This window comes from Salmo salar, chromosome 11, assembly GCF_965601325.2.
Source record: "Salmo salar chromosome 11, fSalSal1, whole genome shotgun sequence".
NCBI classification, from domain to species: domain Eukaryota; kingdom Metazoa; phylum Chordata; class Actinopteri; order Salmoniformes; family Salmonidae; genus Salmo; species Salmo salar.
The window spans coordinates 103,733,217-103,754,164 of record NC_138301.1 but is presented as its reverse complement, the minus strand read 5'-3'; the positions used below and the strand labels follow the sequence as shown (position 1 = coordinate 103,754,164).

The 20,948-nt window shown below is 41.5% G+C and overlaps 1 protein-coding gene and 1 long non-coding RNA gene across 2 annotated transcripts in view; both read right to left on the bottom strand.

Moving 5' to 3' along the window:
• The window catches only part of LOC106563380 (ephrin-B2), a 61,434-nt gene extending 42,033 nt beyond the window's left edge, over positions 1-19,401 (bottom strand). The window contains exon 1 of the mRNA XM_014128888.3: positions 18,352-19,401. Within this exon, the coding sequence (XP_013984363.1) occupies positions 18,352-18,500 (149 nt within the window). The 5' untranslated portion in view covers positions 18,501-19,401. The remainder of the gene's footprint in view (positions 1-18,351) is intronic.
• Positions 5,731-14,453, bottom strand: LOC106563381 (uncharacterized). Its single transcript, XR_001319244.3, has 3 exons — positions 9,711-14,453; positions 9,090-9,211; positions 5,731-6,623 (listed from the first exon to the last, which is right to left on the bottom strand). It is a non-coding gene; the product is annotated as an uncharacterized LOC106563381 (long non-coding RNA).
• Positions 19,402-20,948: the final 1,547 nt, after the last annotated feature.

The following is a 20,948-nucleotide window of genomic DNA, read 5'->3' as shown; positions in this document are numbered from 1 at the left end:
CATATATCTCGTTATTCACGTAACCTACAACGCTATTCATGTAGCCCACAGATAAGCAGCGTTTTCCAACGCTTTTTATGGAAAAACAAAGGAGTCATACATAACCACCCCAGTGGCTTTCCATAGTCCCCAACACACAAACACACACTCCGCCGTGCGCTCTGTCTATAGTGTTGATACAGCGCAGTGGAGATACTGTCATTCAATCATTTTCATTTAGCTATTTTTATATAGAGACATAAAACTTAAACTGAGGTGGCACAAGTTTCAAATGAAGGGGCGAAGACCCCTTTTGTCCCCTCGTGGAGCCAGGCCCGGGTGTCACAGGAGTATAGGACAGGGTGGATTGTTCCTCAGCACTGGATGTGTAAACAAGGTGAGTCTTATGAAGTCAAATCCGATTCCAAAGTTGAACTGGCGCGAGATGGTACACACGAGCAAGATGAAACATCATATTGCATGAGCAAACACTGAGTTAAGAGAGAACAATGTGGTCAAGGGAGCAGGGGATGGGTCCAGCGGGTGCATTGGCTAGTTGAGAGCACAAATTCAACTTGAGAGCTTGCAAGTGTGACTTTGAGCGAGCAAAACGTCATTATCACAGATCCATAAATGCAGGAAGAGGTTTTGAGTTGGGGGGATCCCCTTTATAATAAATCATTGCATGCATCTATAATCGCATTTGCGTAGTGGCATACAGTTGAGCAGTTACGTTTTTAGGATTTCCACACATGGACCCAAAAAATGTGCATGTAGATTTTTTTTGCCTTTTATAAATGCATTGCATGCAATTCTACGTCATTAACATGGTAGAAGACATTAGCAGAATATTTTTTAATACCACACAAATGGCCAAATGCAGGCTACTGTGCAGCATGCTATTCAGGTAGAATACAATTCCAAATCAAATCACATTTTATTTGTCACATGTGTCTAACAGGTGAATTGCTTACTTACGGTAAGGTTGTATTCGGCGCATGTGACGATAAAAATTTGATTTGATTTGGAATTGCGTTGTAAATTCTAGATTTTTTTCTTATTTATAATAATTTGTTTGATCATTTTATTATTGTATATCATTGTTATTATTGTGGACTATTTATTAATACAAACCAAATCTTTAAATATGAAAAACATTTTTATTGGCTAAATTAAGTTCAATCTGTCTTTTTAAATTCTGTGCTCCATATTTAGGTTATATAGTGTCTTCAGAAAGTATTCACACCCCTTGATTTTTTCCCACATTTTCTTGTGTTACAGCCTGAATTAAACATTTATTACATTGACATTTTGTGTCACTGGCCGACACACAATACCCCATAATGTCAAAGTGGAATTATGTTTTTAGACATTTTTTTGTATTCATTTAAAATGAAAAGCTGAAATGTCTTAAGTCAATAAGTATTCAACCCCTTTGTTATGGCAAGCCTAAATAGGTTCAGGAGTAAAAATGTGCTTAACAAATCATATAATAAGTTGCATGGACTCACTCTGTGTGCAATAATAGTGTTCAACATTATTTTTAATGACTATCTCCTCTCTGTATCTCACACATACAGTTACAGTTGAAGTAGAAGTTTACATACACTTAGGTTGGAGTCATTAAAACTAGTTTTTCAACCACTCCACAAATTTCTTGTTAACAAACTATAGTTTTGGCAAATCGGTTAGGACATCTACTTTGTGCATGACACAAGTAATTTTGTCCAACAAATGTTTACAGACAGATTATTTTACTTATAATTCACATAATTCACTTCCAGTGGGTCAGAAGTTTACATACAGTAAGTTGACTGTGCCTTTAACCAGCTTGGGAAATTCCAGAAAATGATGTCATGGCTTTAGAAGCTTCTGATAGGCTAATTGACATAATTTGAGTCAATTGGAGGTGTACCTGTGAATGTATTTCAAGGCCTACCTTCAAACTCAGTGCCTCTTTGCTTGACATCATGGGAAAATCTAAATAAATCAGCCAAGACCTCAGAAAAAAAATTGTAGACCTCCACAAGTCTGGTTCATCCTTGGGAGCAATTTCCAAATGCCTGAAGGTGCCACGTTCATCTGTACAAACAATAGTACGCAAGTATAAACACCATGGGACCACGCAGCCATCATACCGCTCAGGAAGGAGATGCGTTCTGTCTCCTAGAGATGAACGTACTTTGGTGCGAAAAGTGCAAATCAATCCCAGAACAAGACTTGAAAATGGCTGTCTAGCAATGATCAACAACCAACTTGACAGAGCATGAAGAATTCTAAAAAGAATAATGTGTAAATATTGTACAATGCAGGTGTGCAAAGCTCTTAAAGATTTACCCAGATAGACTCACAGCTGTAATCGCTGCCAAAGTGATTCTAACATGTATTGACTCAGGGGTGTGAATGAGGTATTTCTGTAATTAATTTTCAATAAATGTGAATAGATGTTTTTTTAAACATGTTTTAAGAAAAATAAGTGTTAAGTAAAAAATAGATAAGTAATTAAAAAATATATATAAATAACAAATAATTAAAGAGCAGCAGTAAAATAACAGTAGCGAGGCTATATACAAGGGGTACCGGTACAGAGTCAATGTGTGGGGACACAGGTTAGTCGAGGTAATTTAGGTAATATGTACATGTAGTTAGAGTTAAAGTGACTATGCATAGATAATAAACAGAGAGTAGCAGCAGTGTAAAAGACATTTACACTGTAGAATTTTTATTAGCTGTTCAGGAGTCTTATGGCTGTTAAGAAGCCTTTTGGGCCTAGACTTGGCACTCCGGTACCTCTTGCCGTGCGGTAGCAGAGAGAACCCCTGTGACAACACTTTTGGACCCCCTTTTCCTGTAAAGATTAGAAAAAAATTGTGAACAAAAATTAAAAATACAATTCCATGTACAGATAAATAGTTAAGCAGTTAGATTAAACCACTCCTTAGCAAGATAAATATATTACAATGAAACATGTATGCAAACAGGTGAATTAACACTCCTCAGTTAGCAGGCTCAAGCAAGCTAAAACCCACATGGTAGCAAAAACTAACAAACAGAAATTGTTAACATCTTAGAAATTATTTAAACACACTTTGCTGTAGGCTACTATTTACTAGTTAACAAAAAGTAATATGTCATATAAAATATATTCACCCCACCCGGTATTGTAATCAAAACGTACCAGAAAGCATGTAGTCCTTGGCTCAGACAGTGTAGAAGTGTGGGCTCAATAGCATTTCATTAGTGTGCAAGATCTTGAGAATCAGCTGTACATGTGATGGAAGAGTGCACTGGACATGTGATGGCAGAATGCACTGTGCATGCAGAGGGTTGCAATTCCATTGAATTGGGGAGTTTATTCCACAAGACCTAGAATTGTCTTATGTGTATCCCACAAAAAGGTTCACTGTTATAAGCTAACTTTTTTGATGAATTTAAGCAAAATTCCCCAAATTCCCGGCCTTAACTTCCCGTGGAAAATTTCCGACCCTTTGCAAACCTATTTTGGACCATGATAGTTTGTTGGTGATGTGGACACCAAGGAACTTGAAGCTCTCAACCTGCTCCACTACAGCCCCGTCGATGAGAATGGGGGCGTGCTCAGTCTTCCTTTTCCCGTAGTCCACAATCATCTCCTTTGTCTTGATCACGTTGAGGGAGAGGTTGTTATCCTGGCACCACACGGCCAGGTCTCTGACCTCTTCCCTATAGGCTGTCTCATCGTTGTCGGTGATCAGGCCTACCACTGTTGTGTTTTCGGCAAACTTAATGATGGTGTTGGGAGTTGTGCCTGGCCATGCAGTCATGGGTGAACAGGTAGCACAGGAGAGGACTGAGCATGCACCCCTGAGGGGATCAGCGAGGCAGATGTGTTGTTGCCTACCCTTACCACCTGGGGGCAGCCTGTCAGAAAGTCTATGATCCAGTTGCAGAGGGTGGTGTTAAGTCCCAGGGTCCTTAGCTTAGTGATGAGCTTTGAGGGCACTATGGTGTTGAACGCTGAACTGTATTCAATGAATAGCATTCTCACGTAGGTGTTCCTTCAGGCTACAAAATAAACGTTCTAGTGACACTGACTCATCCAATGATGAAGATGAAGCATAGGCTACTCACCGGTGATGGCCAATGCGCTCTAGCCAATATCTCAAGATAAGCTACTTTGAAAAACACTGTTGTTCAATCAAAATTGCTGAAAAGCTGTTGAGATTTTTTTTAAATCCTCTACACACAGATTAGCCTTCTCTTTTTGGCATTAGGTGTTTACTTTCCAAATGGTAGGCCTGTAAAATGTGTTTTCCTTTTTCATAGGCCTACTGTAGATTAGATGGTTACAGACAAGGTCGTTTTTATTGATCTGTTTGTCAGTGTCAGCAGTAGCCTATAGGCCTATACTACCCTGTAATTTTTGTCATATTAAAAAATATTATTCTACCGTAATTTCCGGACTATAAGCCGCAACTTTTTTCCCATGCTTTGAACCTCGCGGCTTAAATAATGACATGGCTAATATATGGATTTTTCCCGCTTAAAAAAAGCACATTCTGGTCCCGTGTGGCTCAGTTGGTAGAGCATGGTGTTTGCAACGCCTGGGTTGTGGGTTCGATTCCCACGGGGGACCAGTACGGGAAAAAATGTATGAAATGTATGCATTCACTACTGTAAGTCGCTCTGGATAAGAGCGTCTGCTAAATGACTAAAATGTAAAAATGTAAATGTGACGTGCTCAGTTTTTTAGCGGCATGAAGCTTTCATTAGACCAATGAAATTGCCGAACGGGTTAAGGTCAAACAACTTTTTTTGTTTACTGTTTAGATTAAATCGAGAGCGCTCAAACTTCCCATCATTCTGATTACGGTAGTCATTTTGTCACCCTGATTCCTGGGGGCACAAAGTATTTGCAGCCACTCGACATCAGTGTAAATCGTGCATTTAAGGTGGCGCTCCGTGTTCAGTGGGAGGCTTGGATGACAAGTGGGGAGAAATCCTTCACTAAAACGGGCCGCATGCGAAGAGCAACTTATGGTCAAGTCTGCCAGTGGGTCCTGACAGCGTGGAGCATTGTCAAAAAACCACTATCATCAACGGGTTTCAAAAGGCTGGACTGCTGCGAGTTGAAGAGGGCTCAGCGGGGGATTTGCCCCCAGATGAAAGTGACGAGAGCGACAATGAAAACGATCCAATATCGGATGAAGCAATTCTGAGGATATTCAACTCCGAGTGGTTTCAGTGGTTTCAGTGCACAGGAGGAGGAAGATAGTGACCAATGACTTTCTTGGTAGGCTACTGTTTACTGCTAATTCTTTATTTTTTGTTACAAGCCGTGTTTCGTTAAAGCCTATTTATTTTTGTTACAAGCCGTGTTTCATTAAAGCCTATTTATTTTTGTTACAAGCCGTGTTTCGTTAAAGCCTATTTATTTTTGTTACAAGCCGTGTTTCGTTAAAGCCTGTGTAAAGTTAATTTGTTTCAATGTACCGGTAGGCACCTGCGGCTTATAGACATGTGCGGCTTATTTATGTTAAAAATATTTTTTTGTTTTTAATTCAGTGGGTGCGGCTTATATTCAGGTGCGCTTAATAGTCCGGAAATTACGTAATGTCTCATATCAAGTGTAGTATAATTGCATGAAATGTGTTTATAAAAACAAGAGAAGAAATGTATCTGATAAAGCCTAGGCCTACTATACGCCACTACGCCATGCATTGAACAGTAGTTTTTTGTTATATTATTAGCCTAAATAATGACTATCTTACATAAGTCTGCAAATGCTTTATTATAAATGCATTTTTATGGTGTGCATTTTTATGGTGAAAATGTGGTTCCTCAAACTGTGAAATGGTGCTACCACAATAAACAGAATATAGAGACAGACGATAAACATAATATAAAGACATTATACACAGAATTTCACAGATCCACATACAGTATGAACACTAAGCTAAAAAACTACAGCCTAAATGATGAATGTAAGAGTCGTGCAGGTCTGGGATGAATAGTGCAGGGTGCATAGTTGGTGGATGAATAGTGCAGGGTGCATAGTTGGTGGATGAATAGTGCAGGGTGCATAGTTGGTGGATGAATAGTGCAGGGTGCATAGTCGGTGGATGAATAGTGCAAAGTCCATGCGGAGTGAGAGGATCATTGTGAACCAGGTGGCCGGTTGGTGAGGGCCACAGCGCGGGGGGAAGAAATTGTTCAGGTGGTGGGAGATTTTGATCGTGATTGACCTGAACCGTTTGCCAGAGGGGGTGGAAGAGGTCAGCGATGATCTTTCCTGCATGCTTCCTTGCCTTGGAGTTATGCAGTACCACGATGGAGAGCAGGTGGTAGCCAATGACCCTCTCAGCAGACCGGACAATCCATTGCAGTAATAGAAGAGGTGAGGATGGACTCAAAGGTCGTTTAGAACTGAATCAATACACACAGCATTCAAAAGGAGGACTGAGAACAAAACAATGCCATGCATTCACCAAACATTGAACTGAGGAAAACAGATTTGTTTTATAGTAATTGTCTGATTGGGAACTACCATTGTCTATCAATTACAGAATCTCAAATGAAGATTTATTGAATCCAGTCAGTAATACAGGAGTCAAATCGCATCGGGAGTCTCATCACATCAGATGTTATCAGCAAGCCAGAGCCATCTGTGGAAAGAGCACAAGTAGAACAAAGATAAGTGCAAACAGATAATAAATGTATCATTCAACATAAGATTCCACCTAAAACAATGACATGAGCTCTGTCCCCATTCATCCCTGCTCAACTCCTCACTTCCTCTCTACTCGCATCCTTCTGAAGAGCCATTGGAGGAGATCTGAGGCGAGGAACCCTTGGGTCGTCTCTTCCAATGGGGTTTTAGAACATTAGGAACACCTTCCTAATATTGACTTGCACACCCTTTTGCCCTCAGAACAGCCTCAATTCGTCGGGACATGGACTCTACAAGGTGTCGAAGTGTTCCACAGGGATGCTGGCCCATGTTTAATCCAATGCTTCCCACAGTTGGCTGGATGCTTTTTCGGTGGTGGACTATTCTTGATACACACAGGAAGCTGTTGAGTGTGAAAAACCCAGCAGTGTTGCAGTTCTTACACTAAAATGGTGTGCCTGGCACCTACTACCATACCCCATTAAAAGGGATTCAAATCTTTTGTCTTGCCCATTCACCTTCAATGGCACACATACACAATCCATGTCTCGGAACTTCTCGGAAGTTTGCACACACTGTACATAGACTTTTCTATTGTGTTATTGACTGTACGTGTGTTTATCCCATTTGTAACTCCATGTTGTTTTTGTTGCACTGCTTTGCTTTATCTTGGCCAGGTCGCAGTTGTAAATGAGAACTTGTTCTCAACTGGCCTACCTGGTTATATAAAGATGAAATAAAAATAAAATAAATGTCTCAGTTGTCTCAAGGCTTAAAAATCCTTCTTTAACCTGTCTCCCCTTCATCTACACTGATTGAAGTGGATGTAATAAGCAAGGGATCATACCTTTCACCTGGTCAGTATACAGTTGAAGTCGGAAGTTTACATACACCTTAGCCAAATACATTTACACTCCGTTTCACAATTCCTGACATTTAATCCTAGTAAAAAATTCCCTGTCTTAGGTCAGTTAGGATCACCACTTTATTTTAAGAATGTGAAATAGTAGAGAGAACGATTTATTTCAGCTTTTATTTCTTTCATCACATTCCCAGTGGGTCAGAAGTTTACATACACTCAATTAGTATTTGGTAGCATTGCCGTTAAATTGTTTAACTTGGGTCAAACGTTTCGGGTAGCCTTCCACAAGCTTCCCACAATAAGTTGGGTGAATTTTGGCCCATTCCTCCTGACAGAGCTGGTGTAACTGAGTCAGGTTTGTAGGCCTCCTTGCTTGCACACGTTTTTCAGTTCTGCCCACAAATCTTCTATAGGTTGAGGTCAGGGCTTTGTGATTGCCACTCCGATGCCACTCCGATACCTTGACTTTGTTGTCCTTAAGCCATTTTGCCACAACTTTGGAAGTATGCTTGGGGTCATTGTCCATTTGGAAGACCCATTTGCGACGAAACTTTAACTTCCTGACTAATGTCTTGAGATGTTGCTTCAATATATCCACATCATTTTCCTTCCTCATGGTGTTCTTCGGCTTGCAAGCCTCCCCATTTTTCCTCCAAACATAACGATGGTCATTATGGCCAAACAGCTCTATTTTTGTTTCATCAGACCAGAGGACATTTCTCCATGTGCAGTTGCAAACCGTAGTCTGGCTTTTTTTATGGCAATTTTGGAGCAGTGGCTTCTTCCTTGCTGAGCGGCCTTTCAGGTTATGGCGATATAGGACCTGTTTTACTGTGGATATAGATACTTTTGTACCTGTTTCCTCCAGCATCTTCACAAGGTCCTTTGCTGTTGTTCTGGGATTGATTTGCACTTTTCGCACCAAAGTACATTCATCTCTAGGAGACAGAACGTGTCTCCTTCCTGAGCGGTTTGAAGGCTGCATGGTCCCATGGTGTTTATACTTGCGTACTATTGTTTGTACAGATGAACGTGGTACCTTCAGGCGATTGGAAATTGCTCCCAAGGATGAACCAGACTTGTAGAGGTCTTGGCTGATTTATTTTGATTTTCCCATGATGTCAAGCAAAGAGGCACTGAGCTTGAAGGTAGGCCTTGAAATACATCCACAGGTACACCTCGAATTGACTCAAATGATGTCAATTAGCCTATCAGAAGCTTCTAAAGCCATGACATCATTTTCTGGAATTTTCCAAGCTGTTTAAAGGCACAGTCAACTTAGTGTATGTAAACTTCTGACCAACTGGAATTATGATACAGTTATTATAAGTGAAATAATCTGTCTGTAAACAATTGTTAGATTAAATTACTTGTGTCATGAACAAAGTAGATGTCTTAACCGACTTGCCAAAACTATAGTTTGTTAACAAGAAATTTGTGGAGTGGTTGAAAAACGAGTTTTAATGACGAGTTTTAATGACCTAAGTGTATGTAAACTTCCAACTTCAACTGTATGTCATGGAAAGAGTAGGTGTTCCTAATGTTTTGTACAGTGTACGTGCTGAGTTGTGTAAGGCCTTAGATGAGTTGGTGACTCACTGGTCCAAAGTTGGTGTCCTCTGCCTCGTTGGTGTAGTGGTCCAGGGCGATGACGTAGAAGCCTGACTCCACCTGGTCGAACATGTTCTCTCTATGCACACTGACCCATCTCCTGAGAACAACTGGAGTGAGAGAGAAAGGAAAATAAGAGGTTGGGAAATGTCGTAGACAGAGTTCAATTGGCGTTCAAGGTAACAGTCCATTTTATGACTGCTGTGGCTGTATCAAAAGAGCCAACTATGGATAATAATTTAGCCAAATAAGTGATCGCACATGATTTGGGACTGGATTGAGCCAAACTGTACCAATCCAGAACACGTCAGTCAGTATGGCTCAGTATTGAACAGCCTGCTGTCATTTCATGCCCAACCCTCCTCGTAGAGAGCTATCCTCCTATTGGTTTTCACTTTATCCCTTATTTACACTATTCATATTGTTTAGCAATGACTATCACATACATTCAGTAGACCCATCCTCCGAATAGAACCATCTGGTCATCATCCTCTCTATGTGACATATGTCCTATGCACAATGCCTTCATACAGTTTCAAAGAAATTCGAGGAAGTCTCAGTACCATTAATGATTAAGTTACGGGAGTGATTGGTGGATGTCATAGTTACCTGCTGGAAGTCCCCAGAGTGCTGTAGGTAGAGGAGAGCCAAGGTAAGCTACTTGGAACCGAATGGGCTCCTGTATCTCCGGTCTGTCAGCTGAGCAAAGAACAACTCCACTTGGCACACACTGGTTGAATCAACGTTGTTTCCACGTCATTTCAATGAAATTACGCTGAACCAACGTGGAATAGACGTTGAATTGACATCTGTGCCCATTGGGACTTCACCACCACATATTAGTGACAGTGGACCTGCATGGAAAGAGGTATGGAGAGAAAATTGTTTTTGACGTCATTCTCATTTACTGTAACTGCACAAAAACTGACAGATTAAAAGTGATCAAATCTATTCAATCATTTTAAAGTATGCGCTTAGCATTTTACAATATTAGCTATTATTTGGTTCGGAGCCTGACCTCTCGACTTCCCCTCCTCAATCATAGCCCTCTCCCACCGTGAGTGCTCACTGTCTGTTCTTATACTTCAGTGGTCTGTTTTCACCATGCCTCTCCCCGCTCTTCTGCCACTTCTTCCCAGTCATACTATTCTTCCAAGTCCTCTTCCTCTACTAATCCACTCGTTGACTTACAATGCTCTTAGTTAAACCAGAGACGGTATAGAAAACGAAACCATCTTTGGTTAAACCACAGAGTTAAATGTTAGCTAGATGGTTAGCTAGTTAGCTTCCTACCTACTATCGTTAACCTAATAACCTGCTATTAAAACAGAATACCAAATAACTACCTACTTCAATTTCAATATTGAAATGATAGTTGATTAGCTAAGCTAGTTGGTTTAGTAGTTTCTCTACTGAAAAACGATCAAACTTACCTCTTTATTGTCAGCCATCGTTCACCCTTTCCTCTTCTGTGCTCAAAAATAGGTGGTTACTAGTTAGCACAGCCAAAGTCATTAACCCTGCCTATTTAATCTGATTTTAAACCTAAACATAAAAGGTGTTACATTTTTTTTAAATTCATTTGTGCATTCTAATTTCCAAAAATGTCGATAATATATCTGCAGTAATATTGGAACTTATCTGCCAGTGTTGTGATTGGCTGTGATATTTGCCTATTGATTTCTCCCTCCGGAGTGGCATCTGTTGTCAAAATGGGAAAGCTGTTTTGACTTTATGGCTGTGTATCTAGTGGAATCGCTCTGTCATTTCCTGGTTGCAAAATTCTACACTGTTTGCTCAATGTCAGTTTTTGTGAGAGATCAAGCACTGAATAGTGTAGGGAATTATTGTATCATCAGTAAAATATTTTCAATAAAATAAAAATAAACATTTTTACAGCTGTTTGAAGCTGGTGGACCAAAACCAAAAGTTTTGGTTTGCGTCCACCAGCTTCAAAAGCGGTTTTGGAAGTGACAAAGCAATTTCCACTAGATAACAAAGCCACAAAGTCAGAACCCATTTTGATGCCACTCCGGGGGGAGAAATCAATAGGAGAATATCAGCGAATCACAACACTGGCGGGTAAGAAATACTATCACTCCATTATTACTGCAGATATATTATGCACATTTTCTGAAATTACAATGCAAAAATAAATCCTATGTGTAGCACGTTTAACCCTAACCTTATGGAAACCTCTAAAATCTGGTTAGAGCATTCGTGATTGATCCAAAAACATGACCAATTGCGTTTCAGTAGACCGCTACATGCTATGTTCATTGGGTAGAATTTTCCTGTTATAAAACGATAGTATGAAGTTCCGAGCGCAAGGTGGATTTTGGAGAGCAAACTGGAAAATTGGGGTGAAATGGGGAGGAGACATCCGTGTGGGGATGCAGCGTATTTGTGAGTGCAGTAATTTGAGTCTTGACATGTAGTCAGGGGAATAAAAATCCCTGCTCTCCAATTAATTTATTGCGTGCGACAATGCAGTTCTGTTCGCTCAAAGTCATACTCGCAAGCTCTCAAGTTTAATTTGCGTGCACCACGCTGGCCTGCGCTGGCGGGACCCGTCCTCTGCTCCCTCGACCACACTGATTCTCTCTCAACTCAAGTGTTTGCTCACACAATGATCTTTCATCTTGCTCGCCGCTAAACACCCCAACTAAGTCAGATGCTGAGTGACTGATTGGGAATGCACACACACACAACAACGATACCCACACCCCTGGGAACAACATGCACAAACACAAAAAAATACACAAGCAAATAAACACACACTTACTCCTTTCTCATACACAAATCACACGCACTCCTACTTTGGGGGTGTAACACTCTGGCTATATAAGGCAGTGTAAGGGGGTAATAAGGATGAACATGTGAAGATGCAGAGAGCTCAGTCTCCTGACACTGTGTATCGGTGTTTCCTTTCTTTTCCCAATCTTTAAAATGTTTTAATCTGAAACGCTTAGCCCAGTTAAGCAGGCTTTTATCCTCAGCCAATTAGCAGACGATTCATTAAATATTGAGCAGCCTGTGAAGGATGAATTTTTAATGCCCATTTGAGGGGGAGAGTTGTACAACAACTTCCCCTGGAGCGATGACAGACTGCACTCAGAACTGTTTATAGTCGTTTACCAAGCATACACGACTCTGCTTTAGATGTCAGAAGCCCCCTGCAATCCCTAACCCCACACACACTCACTCACACCCACCAACCACACAGACAAGACAGAGACAGCAACAGGAGAGTAGCATATGATGGAGGGACACCAGACAAGACAGAGACCGCAACAGAAGAGTAGCATATGATGGAGGGACACCAGACAAGACAGAAACAGCAACAGAAGAGTAGGATATGATGGAGGGACACCAGACAAGACAGAGACAGCAACTGAAGAGTAGGATATGATGGAGGGACACCAGACAAGACAGAGACAGCAACTGAAGAGTAGGATATGATGGCGAGACACCAGACAAGACAGAGACAGCAACAGAAGAGTAGGATATGATGGAGGGACACCAGACAAGACAGAGACAGCAACAGAAGAGTAGGATATGATGGAGAGACACCAGACAAGACAGAGACAGCAACAGAAGAGTAGGATATGATGGAGAGACACCAGACAAGACAGAGACAGCAACAGAAGAGTAGGATATGATGGAGAGACACCAGACAAGACAGAGACAGCAACAGAAGAGTAGGTTATGATGTAGTGACACCAGAATTACGGGAATGTGGGGGTGCATGCTACGACACTGCTTATAACTAACTATAAGTTAAGTATAACTATATCATTAATGAGCGCGAGGAGAACAGAGGAGTTGATCCTGATTTGATGACCCTCAGAGCTATTTTTTTATTTAACGAGGCAAGTCAGTTAAGAACAAATTCTTATTTACAATGACGGCCTATCCCAGCCAAACCCGGTCCAATTGCGCAGCGCCCTATGGGACTCTTAATCACGGCTGGATGCGATACAGCCTGGATTCGAACCAGGGATTGTAGTGACGCCTCCTGCACTGAGATGCAGTGCCTTAGACCGCTGCGTCACTCGGGGGGCCCAAAAAGCTATACTCTAATAAAAACAATTATCAAAATACAGGAACTTTTTCTCCACAGAACACGTTGGTATGTGGTTTTTGTTTGTCCAGACAAAACCAGTCTGTCAAAGGTTGCTAACTCACGTCTGAATTCTCAAACTAAATACATCCTGCAATTCCAACCTCAAAAAGATTTTCTAAAAATAAAATAACTTGTCTATCTAAACGCTAAATGGTTGTTTTTGACTTTATAATTCTATTTGAGGTTCCACATGTTGTCATGGAAAATAAATGTTATTTCCAACAACCAATGAGCAGCTCCGCCGTAAAACCAGCTGCATATTGAACGTTGAGATTGTCTTATGGCCAGTCTCTTTGGCAATGACATCAAGTGGCATGTTAGCTAAAAAGACTGGTACCCAGATTAGAGACATTCAATACCCTCCTGGATCAACATCCATGTTGCTTAAATGGTTTTGTGCGTAAAAAGAATGCAGAGAAAAAAAATTGTATACACACACACTGAATAAAAAATATAAACACAATATGTAAGTTGTTGGTCCCAATATTTCCTGAGCTGAAATAAAAGATCTTAGAAATGTGCCATTTGCACAAAAAGCTTATTTCTCTTAAATTTGTTAACCTCCTTGTTAGTGGGCATTTCTCCTTCGCGAAGATAATCCATCCACCTGACATGTGCGGCATATCAAGAAGCTTATTAAACAGCATGATCATTACACAGGTGCTGGGGACAATAAAAGGCCACTCTTAAAATGTGCAAGTTGCACATTTAAGAGTGCAATTTTGTCACACAACACAATGCCACAGATGTCTCAATTTTGAGGGAGTGCGCAATTGGCATACTGACTGCAAGAATGTCCACCAGAGCAGTTGCTACAGAATTTAATGTTAATTTCTCTACCATAAGCCGCCTCCAATGTAATTTTGGAGAATTTGGCAGTAGGTCCAACCGGCCTCACAACCGCAGACCACATGTAACCACACCAGTCTAGGACCTCCACACCCGACTTCTTCACCTGCGGGATCGTCTGAGACCAGCCACCCGGACAGCTGATGAAACTAAGGGGTATTTCTGTCAGTAATAAAGCCCTTTTGTGGGGAAAAACTAATTCTGATTGGTTGGTCCTGGCTCCCAAGTGGGTGGGCCTATGCCCTCCCAGGCCCAGCCATGGCTGCGCTCCTGCCAGTCATGTGAAATTCATAGATTAGGGCCTAATGAATTTATTTCAATTGACTGATTTCCTTATGAACTGTACCTCCATAAAATCGTTGAAATAGATGCATGTTGCATTTATATTTTTGTTCAGTATGTATGTAAGTATATATATATATATATATATATATATATATATATATATATATATATATTAGAGGTCGACCGATTAATCGGAATGGCCAATTAATTGGGGCCGATTTCAAGTTTTCATAACAATCGATAATCGGTATTTTTGGCCACCAATTTAATTTTTTAACATTTTTATTTTTTATTTTTTTTATTTTTTTTAAACCTTTATTTAACTAGGCAAGTCAGATTAAGAACACATTCTTATTTCCATTGACGGCTTAGGACCGGGGGTTAACTGCCTTGTTCAGGGGGGATTCGTTTTTGCAACCTTCCGGTTACTAGTCCAACGCTCTAACCACTTGCCTTACATTGTACTCCACGAGGAGCCTGCATGGCAGGCTGACTACCTGTTACGCGAGGGCAGCAAGAAGCCAAGGTAAGTTGCTAGCCAGCATTAAACTTATCTTATAAAAAACTATCAATCTTAACATAATCACTAGTTAACTACACATGGTTGATGATATTACTAGTTTATCTAACGTGTCTTGCGTTGCATATAATCGATGCGGTGCCAGTTAATTTCTCATCGAATTACAGCCTACTTCGACAAACGGGTGATGATTTAACAAGTGCATTTGCGAAAAAAGCACTGTCGTTGCACCAATGTACCTAACCATAAACATCAATGCCTTTCTTTACAATCAATACACAAGTATATATTTTTAAACCTGCATATTTAGTTAATATTGCCTGCTAACATGAAATTGTGTCACTGCTCTTGCGTTCATTGCCTGGCTCGTTGCGAACTAATTTGCCAGAATTTTACGTAATTATGACATACCATTGAAGGTTGTGCAATGTAACAGGAATATTTAGACTTAGGGATGCCACCCGTTAGATAAAATACGGAACGGTTCCGTATTTCACTGAAAGAAAAAAACATTTGTTTTCGAGATGATAGTTTCCGGATTTGACCATATTAATGACCTAAGGCTCGTATTTCTGTGTGTTATTATGTTATAATTAAGTCTATGATTTGATATTTGATAGAGCAGTCTGACTGAGCGGTGGTAGGCACCAGCAGGCTCGTAAGCATTCATTCAAACAGCACTTTCGTGCGTTTTGCCAGCAGCTCTTCGCTGTGTTTCAAGCTGTTTATGACTTCAACCTGGGTGGGTATAATTTGTGGAACGTTCCAACAGGAATCTATTCCAAAAACTTTGTAAATAACAAGGTTGCCAAAAAACAACGCATACAAAGTTGTATAGCGGCAGAATAAGATACCGGGTAGGGAGTGGTCTATTTCAGAGCGTTTTTCACTCATCACGTTTATTCCGAAAAATGTCTGTCCTCCCTCTGGTTGCCTATGGACAAACATTAAGAATAAGCTACGTGGTGAGTTGATGCCTATTCGGCAGCTAGTTAGCTAGGTTTGTATGCATTGCTACTTTGTATGCATTGTTGGTTGGCAACCTTTTACTTTACGTTTTTTGGAACAGATTCCTGTTGGAACGTTCCACAAATAATACCCACCCCTTCAAGCCTATCAACTCCCAAGATTAGGCTGGTGTAACCGATGTGAAATGGCTAGCTAGTTAGCCGGGTGTGCGCTAATAGCGTTTCAAACGTCACTCGCTCTGAGACTTGGAGTGGTTGTTCCCCTTGCTCTGCATGGGTAACGCTGCTTCGAGGGTGGCTGTTGTCGATGTGTTCCTGGTTCGAGCCCAGGTAGGAGCGAGGAGAGGAACGGAAGCTATACTGTTACACTGGCAATACTAAAGTGCCTATAAGAACATCCAATAGTCAAAGGTATATGAAATACAAATCATATAGAGAGAAATAGTCATATAATTCCTATAATAACTACAACCTAAAACTTCTTACCTGGGAATATTGAAGACTCATGTTAAAATGAACCACCAGCTTTCATATGTTCCCATGTTCTGAGCAAGGCACGTTACCTTTCTTACATGGCACATATTGCACTTTTACTTTCTTCTCCAACACTTTGCTTTGCATTATTTAAACCAAACTGAGCATGTTTCATTATTTATTTGAGGCTAAATTGATTTTATTGATGTATTATATTAAGTTAAAATAAGTGTTCATTCAGTATTGTTGTAATTGTCATTATTACAAATAAAAAAATGTTTTAAATCGGCCGATTAATCGGTATCGGCGGGTTTTGGTCCTCCAATAATCGGTATCGGCATTGAAAAATCATAATTGGTCGACCTCTAATATATATATATATATATAAATAAACCGTCCAACCCTACACGAGACAGTAACAGACAAGACAGAGAAAGTGACAGAAGAGGGCAGATTGTTCTCTCTCCGAGGTGGGTTGAGCACAGAGACTGTATTCCCTTCTAGCTGATCTATACATTCTAATTAGTTGTATTTACTTGCACAAATTACAACAGGTGAAATACAAACAGTGAAAAGGTAAAACACGGTTAACAAAGAACTATCAGGTGAGGTGAAAAAGCCTGTGAAATTACTATTTAAACAATTGTTTACTTTTACACTTAACAACCAGGACAGGACAAGAAAGGAGTCTAGACAAAAGAGACAGCAACAGACAACACAGAGAAAGTAGACTACCACTTAAAGCTGCTCTATGGATTCTAATTACTGTTAAGTGTCTCTCTCTCTCTGTGTGTGTGTGTGTGTGTGTGTGTGTGTGTGTGTGTGTGTGTGTGTGTGTGTTAGGGTACTGTGGGATTCTTCAATCAGTTTGGCTCGTTGGCCAGGTCCAGAGTATGTTTGAAGTTGTCGAGTGGTATGGTCGTTTTTGGCAATATACTGTAGACGTATGTGCTCCAGTGTAGAGAGACCCACAGTAGCTATTGTAATTGAGTACTGGAAGTGTCTGCTGTGGCAGGTGGGAAGGTGCAAGTTACCTGAAAAATATTTCTCTAATATCTCAATGTGCACCAAATCCATGCATTTAAGCTGTCGAAATTCCTATTTTGTTGTTAATTGAGGATGACCCGGACCCCCCTACTTGCATTGGGCTAAACCCCCAATATCTTAAAATGAATCGATACGGAATTACCGCATGCTTGCCAGAATATGTGAGAGTCTGAGCTTTGATAAAAGAGGAACAGTGTGGGCCAAATCCAGGCCAGGTTCTCACTGGCTTTCATTGTGTCCATTTCGCGTGGATTCCAACCTTAGCATGAGTCTGCACAGGCGGGAGGGGATCGAGGAACGAACGAGCGGACTACACTCAAGCGACCTTTTATGAGGGTGCAATCATGCGTGAAGACCACCCCCTCTCTCACGCAACCCTGACATAATAGCAGTCTGCCAAAAACAGGCATTCCCACGCATAACAACTCCATTGCCATCTCCTTGCTCTCTCTATGGCCAGAAAGGGTATGCTATGGTTTTACACTGGTCTATATTTAACTATAGGAGAGGACACCTATCTGTTGAATAGGACCGGTTGCCAGTAAACTCCAGGCACAGTCTTCCTCGACCGTAATCCTCTCCAACGAAGTCAGTATCCACACCACCACTCACCTCCACCAGCAACAACTAGGCCTAGGCTAGCCTAGTCTACAGTTGGATATTGAGTGAACCCATGTAATTCGAGACCTGAAATCGAAGCTCACAAAATAATCATTCAGTGTCCCAAAGGCATGTTCCCCATGAGGTGGTAATTGTAAAGCGTTCAATATCTGTCTTCAAATGCCACTCTGCCGGACTGCATGCAATGTCACCAATATAACCTACAGTTCTTCATGCTTTGATCGGCAGTCAAGGAACGGTGTCCTCTGCATTATCTATTCAGTCAGTCATAATCGGACAGCAATGTGTTTTGGGGGGAATTTATGACAAATCTAAAGTACGGTATGCTAGCCTATATGTAATTAAAGTTTAACCACTTACCTCTTGTTCAATGTATTCCAATAAATAGGTTCCATGTTACTTGCAGTTATTCCCAGTAAATCCACAAGAAAAATCAAAATAAATCCCAAACCATTACAGCCGTCCCAAAACGCGAGAGCCATTCCTGCTCCTTGGCTCTCTACTGCCATTTTACCTCCGAAAAAAGAAGGGACGGGGAATCGAGTTAGACAAAGAGTGCGAACGAAGTTCACTAAATCCCTCAGAGTGCACAGCTATAGCGTGACTTGGGCAAACACCTAGGGAAAAACTTCAACAACAAAAACAATCAACCAGAGACAACACTCACAGTAGTTGGAATGTGTGAGGGGATAGAATGTGTCGACCTCTCTAGTCTTGCGTTTAAAGTGCATCAGCGGCCACATGTAGGTTTCTGGTTTGAAACGTGTCCTGCAATATGGGACATTGCATGCTGATAAGGCCACTGTCCACCCACTCTCCAAATGTCACCACCCCGGACAAATGAATATGCACCGATTGTCCGGATTATCAGTGTAAATGTCTACCAATAGGCTACCTTGAAAGGATAATTTTGGATAGTGGGCGTTTATCTATTATTTTGCAAAGTGCCATAGACTACCTGCCATCCGGATGCACGGGCTTGCTCTCTCCAATTTCCCTCTGCACGCATACAACATTGGACTATGGTATATAAGCGAACATTCACTGACCCAAATTGATAATTGCCTGTCCTCTGTGCTCTTATAAACACTGCAGCACTTGAATGCTTAACGCGTTATTGCTTTCAGAGTTGTCTCCATTATTTTATCCCTTTGAGTCTTAGCGGACAAAAATAGCCCCTTCCATCCGTCCGTTATCTTTTATTATGGCACAATATCGGTTAAACTTCGTCTAGCAAACTTGAATGACAGGCGAAGTGTCGGTGTGAAAATTGGCGCATTCAAAAATAATGCATCCCGGTTAACTTATTCTGGTCTCTTCTCCTGTTCACAATACCGCTTTGGGTTCGTTGCATCCTTCTCCAACGCTCTGCACTCCAAATATCGTACCATGGTTCACACTGATAGAGAACAGCTAGGAGAAGGGGGAGGGATGGACTGGAGTGGTCTATGCCAACCTATATGTGTGTGTTCCAGAGTGTAGCTCTATTGTCAACCTGGTCTCAGAGCATTTCGTATTATTATGTACGTATATCTAATATCCTCCATTTAGTAGGATATATGTTACGTTATGTAAGACAGATGGTTACTTAAGGCTCACTTTGGCTAACCATGTCCCAGGGATTTTTTTGAAGGGCTATGTCCATAGAGTTGGAAAATGTGTGATTGCTGCACTGCTATGGTAGCTTTCTATGTGTTATCATTCTCATTCCTCCATCCCATACATTTTTCCAATAGGGATTTTATCCTATGACAAACAATGGTCAGTATACAACAAGTTATTGCTCACTTATACACTTTAATAATATACTGCTCCAAAAAATAAAGGGAACACTAAAATAACACATCCTAGATCTGAATGAATGAAATAATCTTATTAAATACTTTTTTCTTTACATAGTCGAATGTGCTGACCACAAAATCACACAAAAATAATCAATGGAAATCCAATTTATCAACCCATGGAGATCTGGATTAGGAGTCACACTCAAAATTAAAGTGGAAAACCACACTACAGGCTGATCCAACTTCAATGTAATGTCCTTAAAACAAGTCAAAATGAGGCTCAGTAGTGTGTGTGGCCTCGACGTGCCTGTATGACCTCCCTACAACACCTGGGCATGCTCCTGATGAGGTGGCGGATGGTCTCCTGAGGGATCTCCTCCCAGACCTGGACTAAAGCATCCGCCAACTCCTGGACAGTCTGTGGTGCAACGTGGCGTTGGTGGATGGAGCGAGACATGATGTCCCAGATGTGCTCAATTGGATTCAGGTCTGGGGAGCGGGCGGGCCAGTCCATAGCATCAATGCCTTCCTCTTGCAGGAACTGCTGACACACTCTAGCCACATGAGGTCTAGCATTGTCTTGCATTAGGAGGAACCCAGTGCCAACCGCACCAGCATATGGTCTCACAAGGGGTCTGAGGATCTCATCTCGGTACCTAATGGCAGTCAGGCTACCTCTGGCGAGCACATGGAGGGCTGTGCAGCCCCCCAAAGAAATGCCACCCCACACCATGACTGACCCACCGCCAAACCGGTCATGCTGGAGGATGTTGCAGGCAGCAGAACGTTCTCCACGGCGTCTCCAGACTCTGTCACGTCTGTCACATGTGCTCAGTGTAAACCTGCTTTCATCTGTGAAGAGCACAGGGCGCCAGTGGCGAATTTGCCAATCTTGGTGTTCTCTGGCAAATGCCAAATGTCCTGCACGGTGTTGGGCTGTAAGCACAACCCTCACCTGTGGACGTCAGGCCCTCATACCACCCTCATGGAGTCTGTTTCTGACCGTTTGAGCAGACACATGCACATTTGTGGCCTGCTGGAGGTCATTTTGCAGGGCTCTGGCAGTGCTCCTCCTGCTCCTCCTTGCACAAAGGCGGAGGTAGCGGGTTGTTGACCTCCTACGGCCTCCTCCACGTCTCCTGATGTACTGGCCTGTCTCCTAGTAGCGCCTCC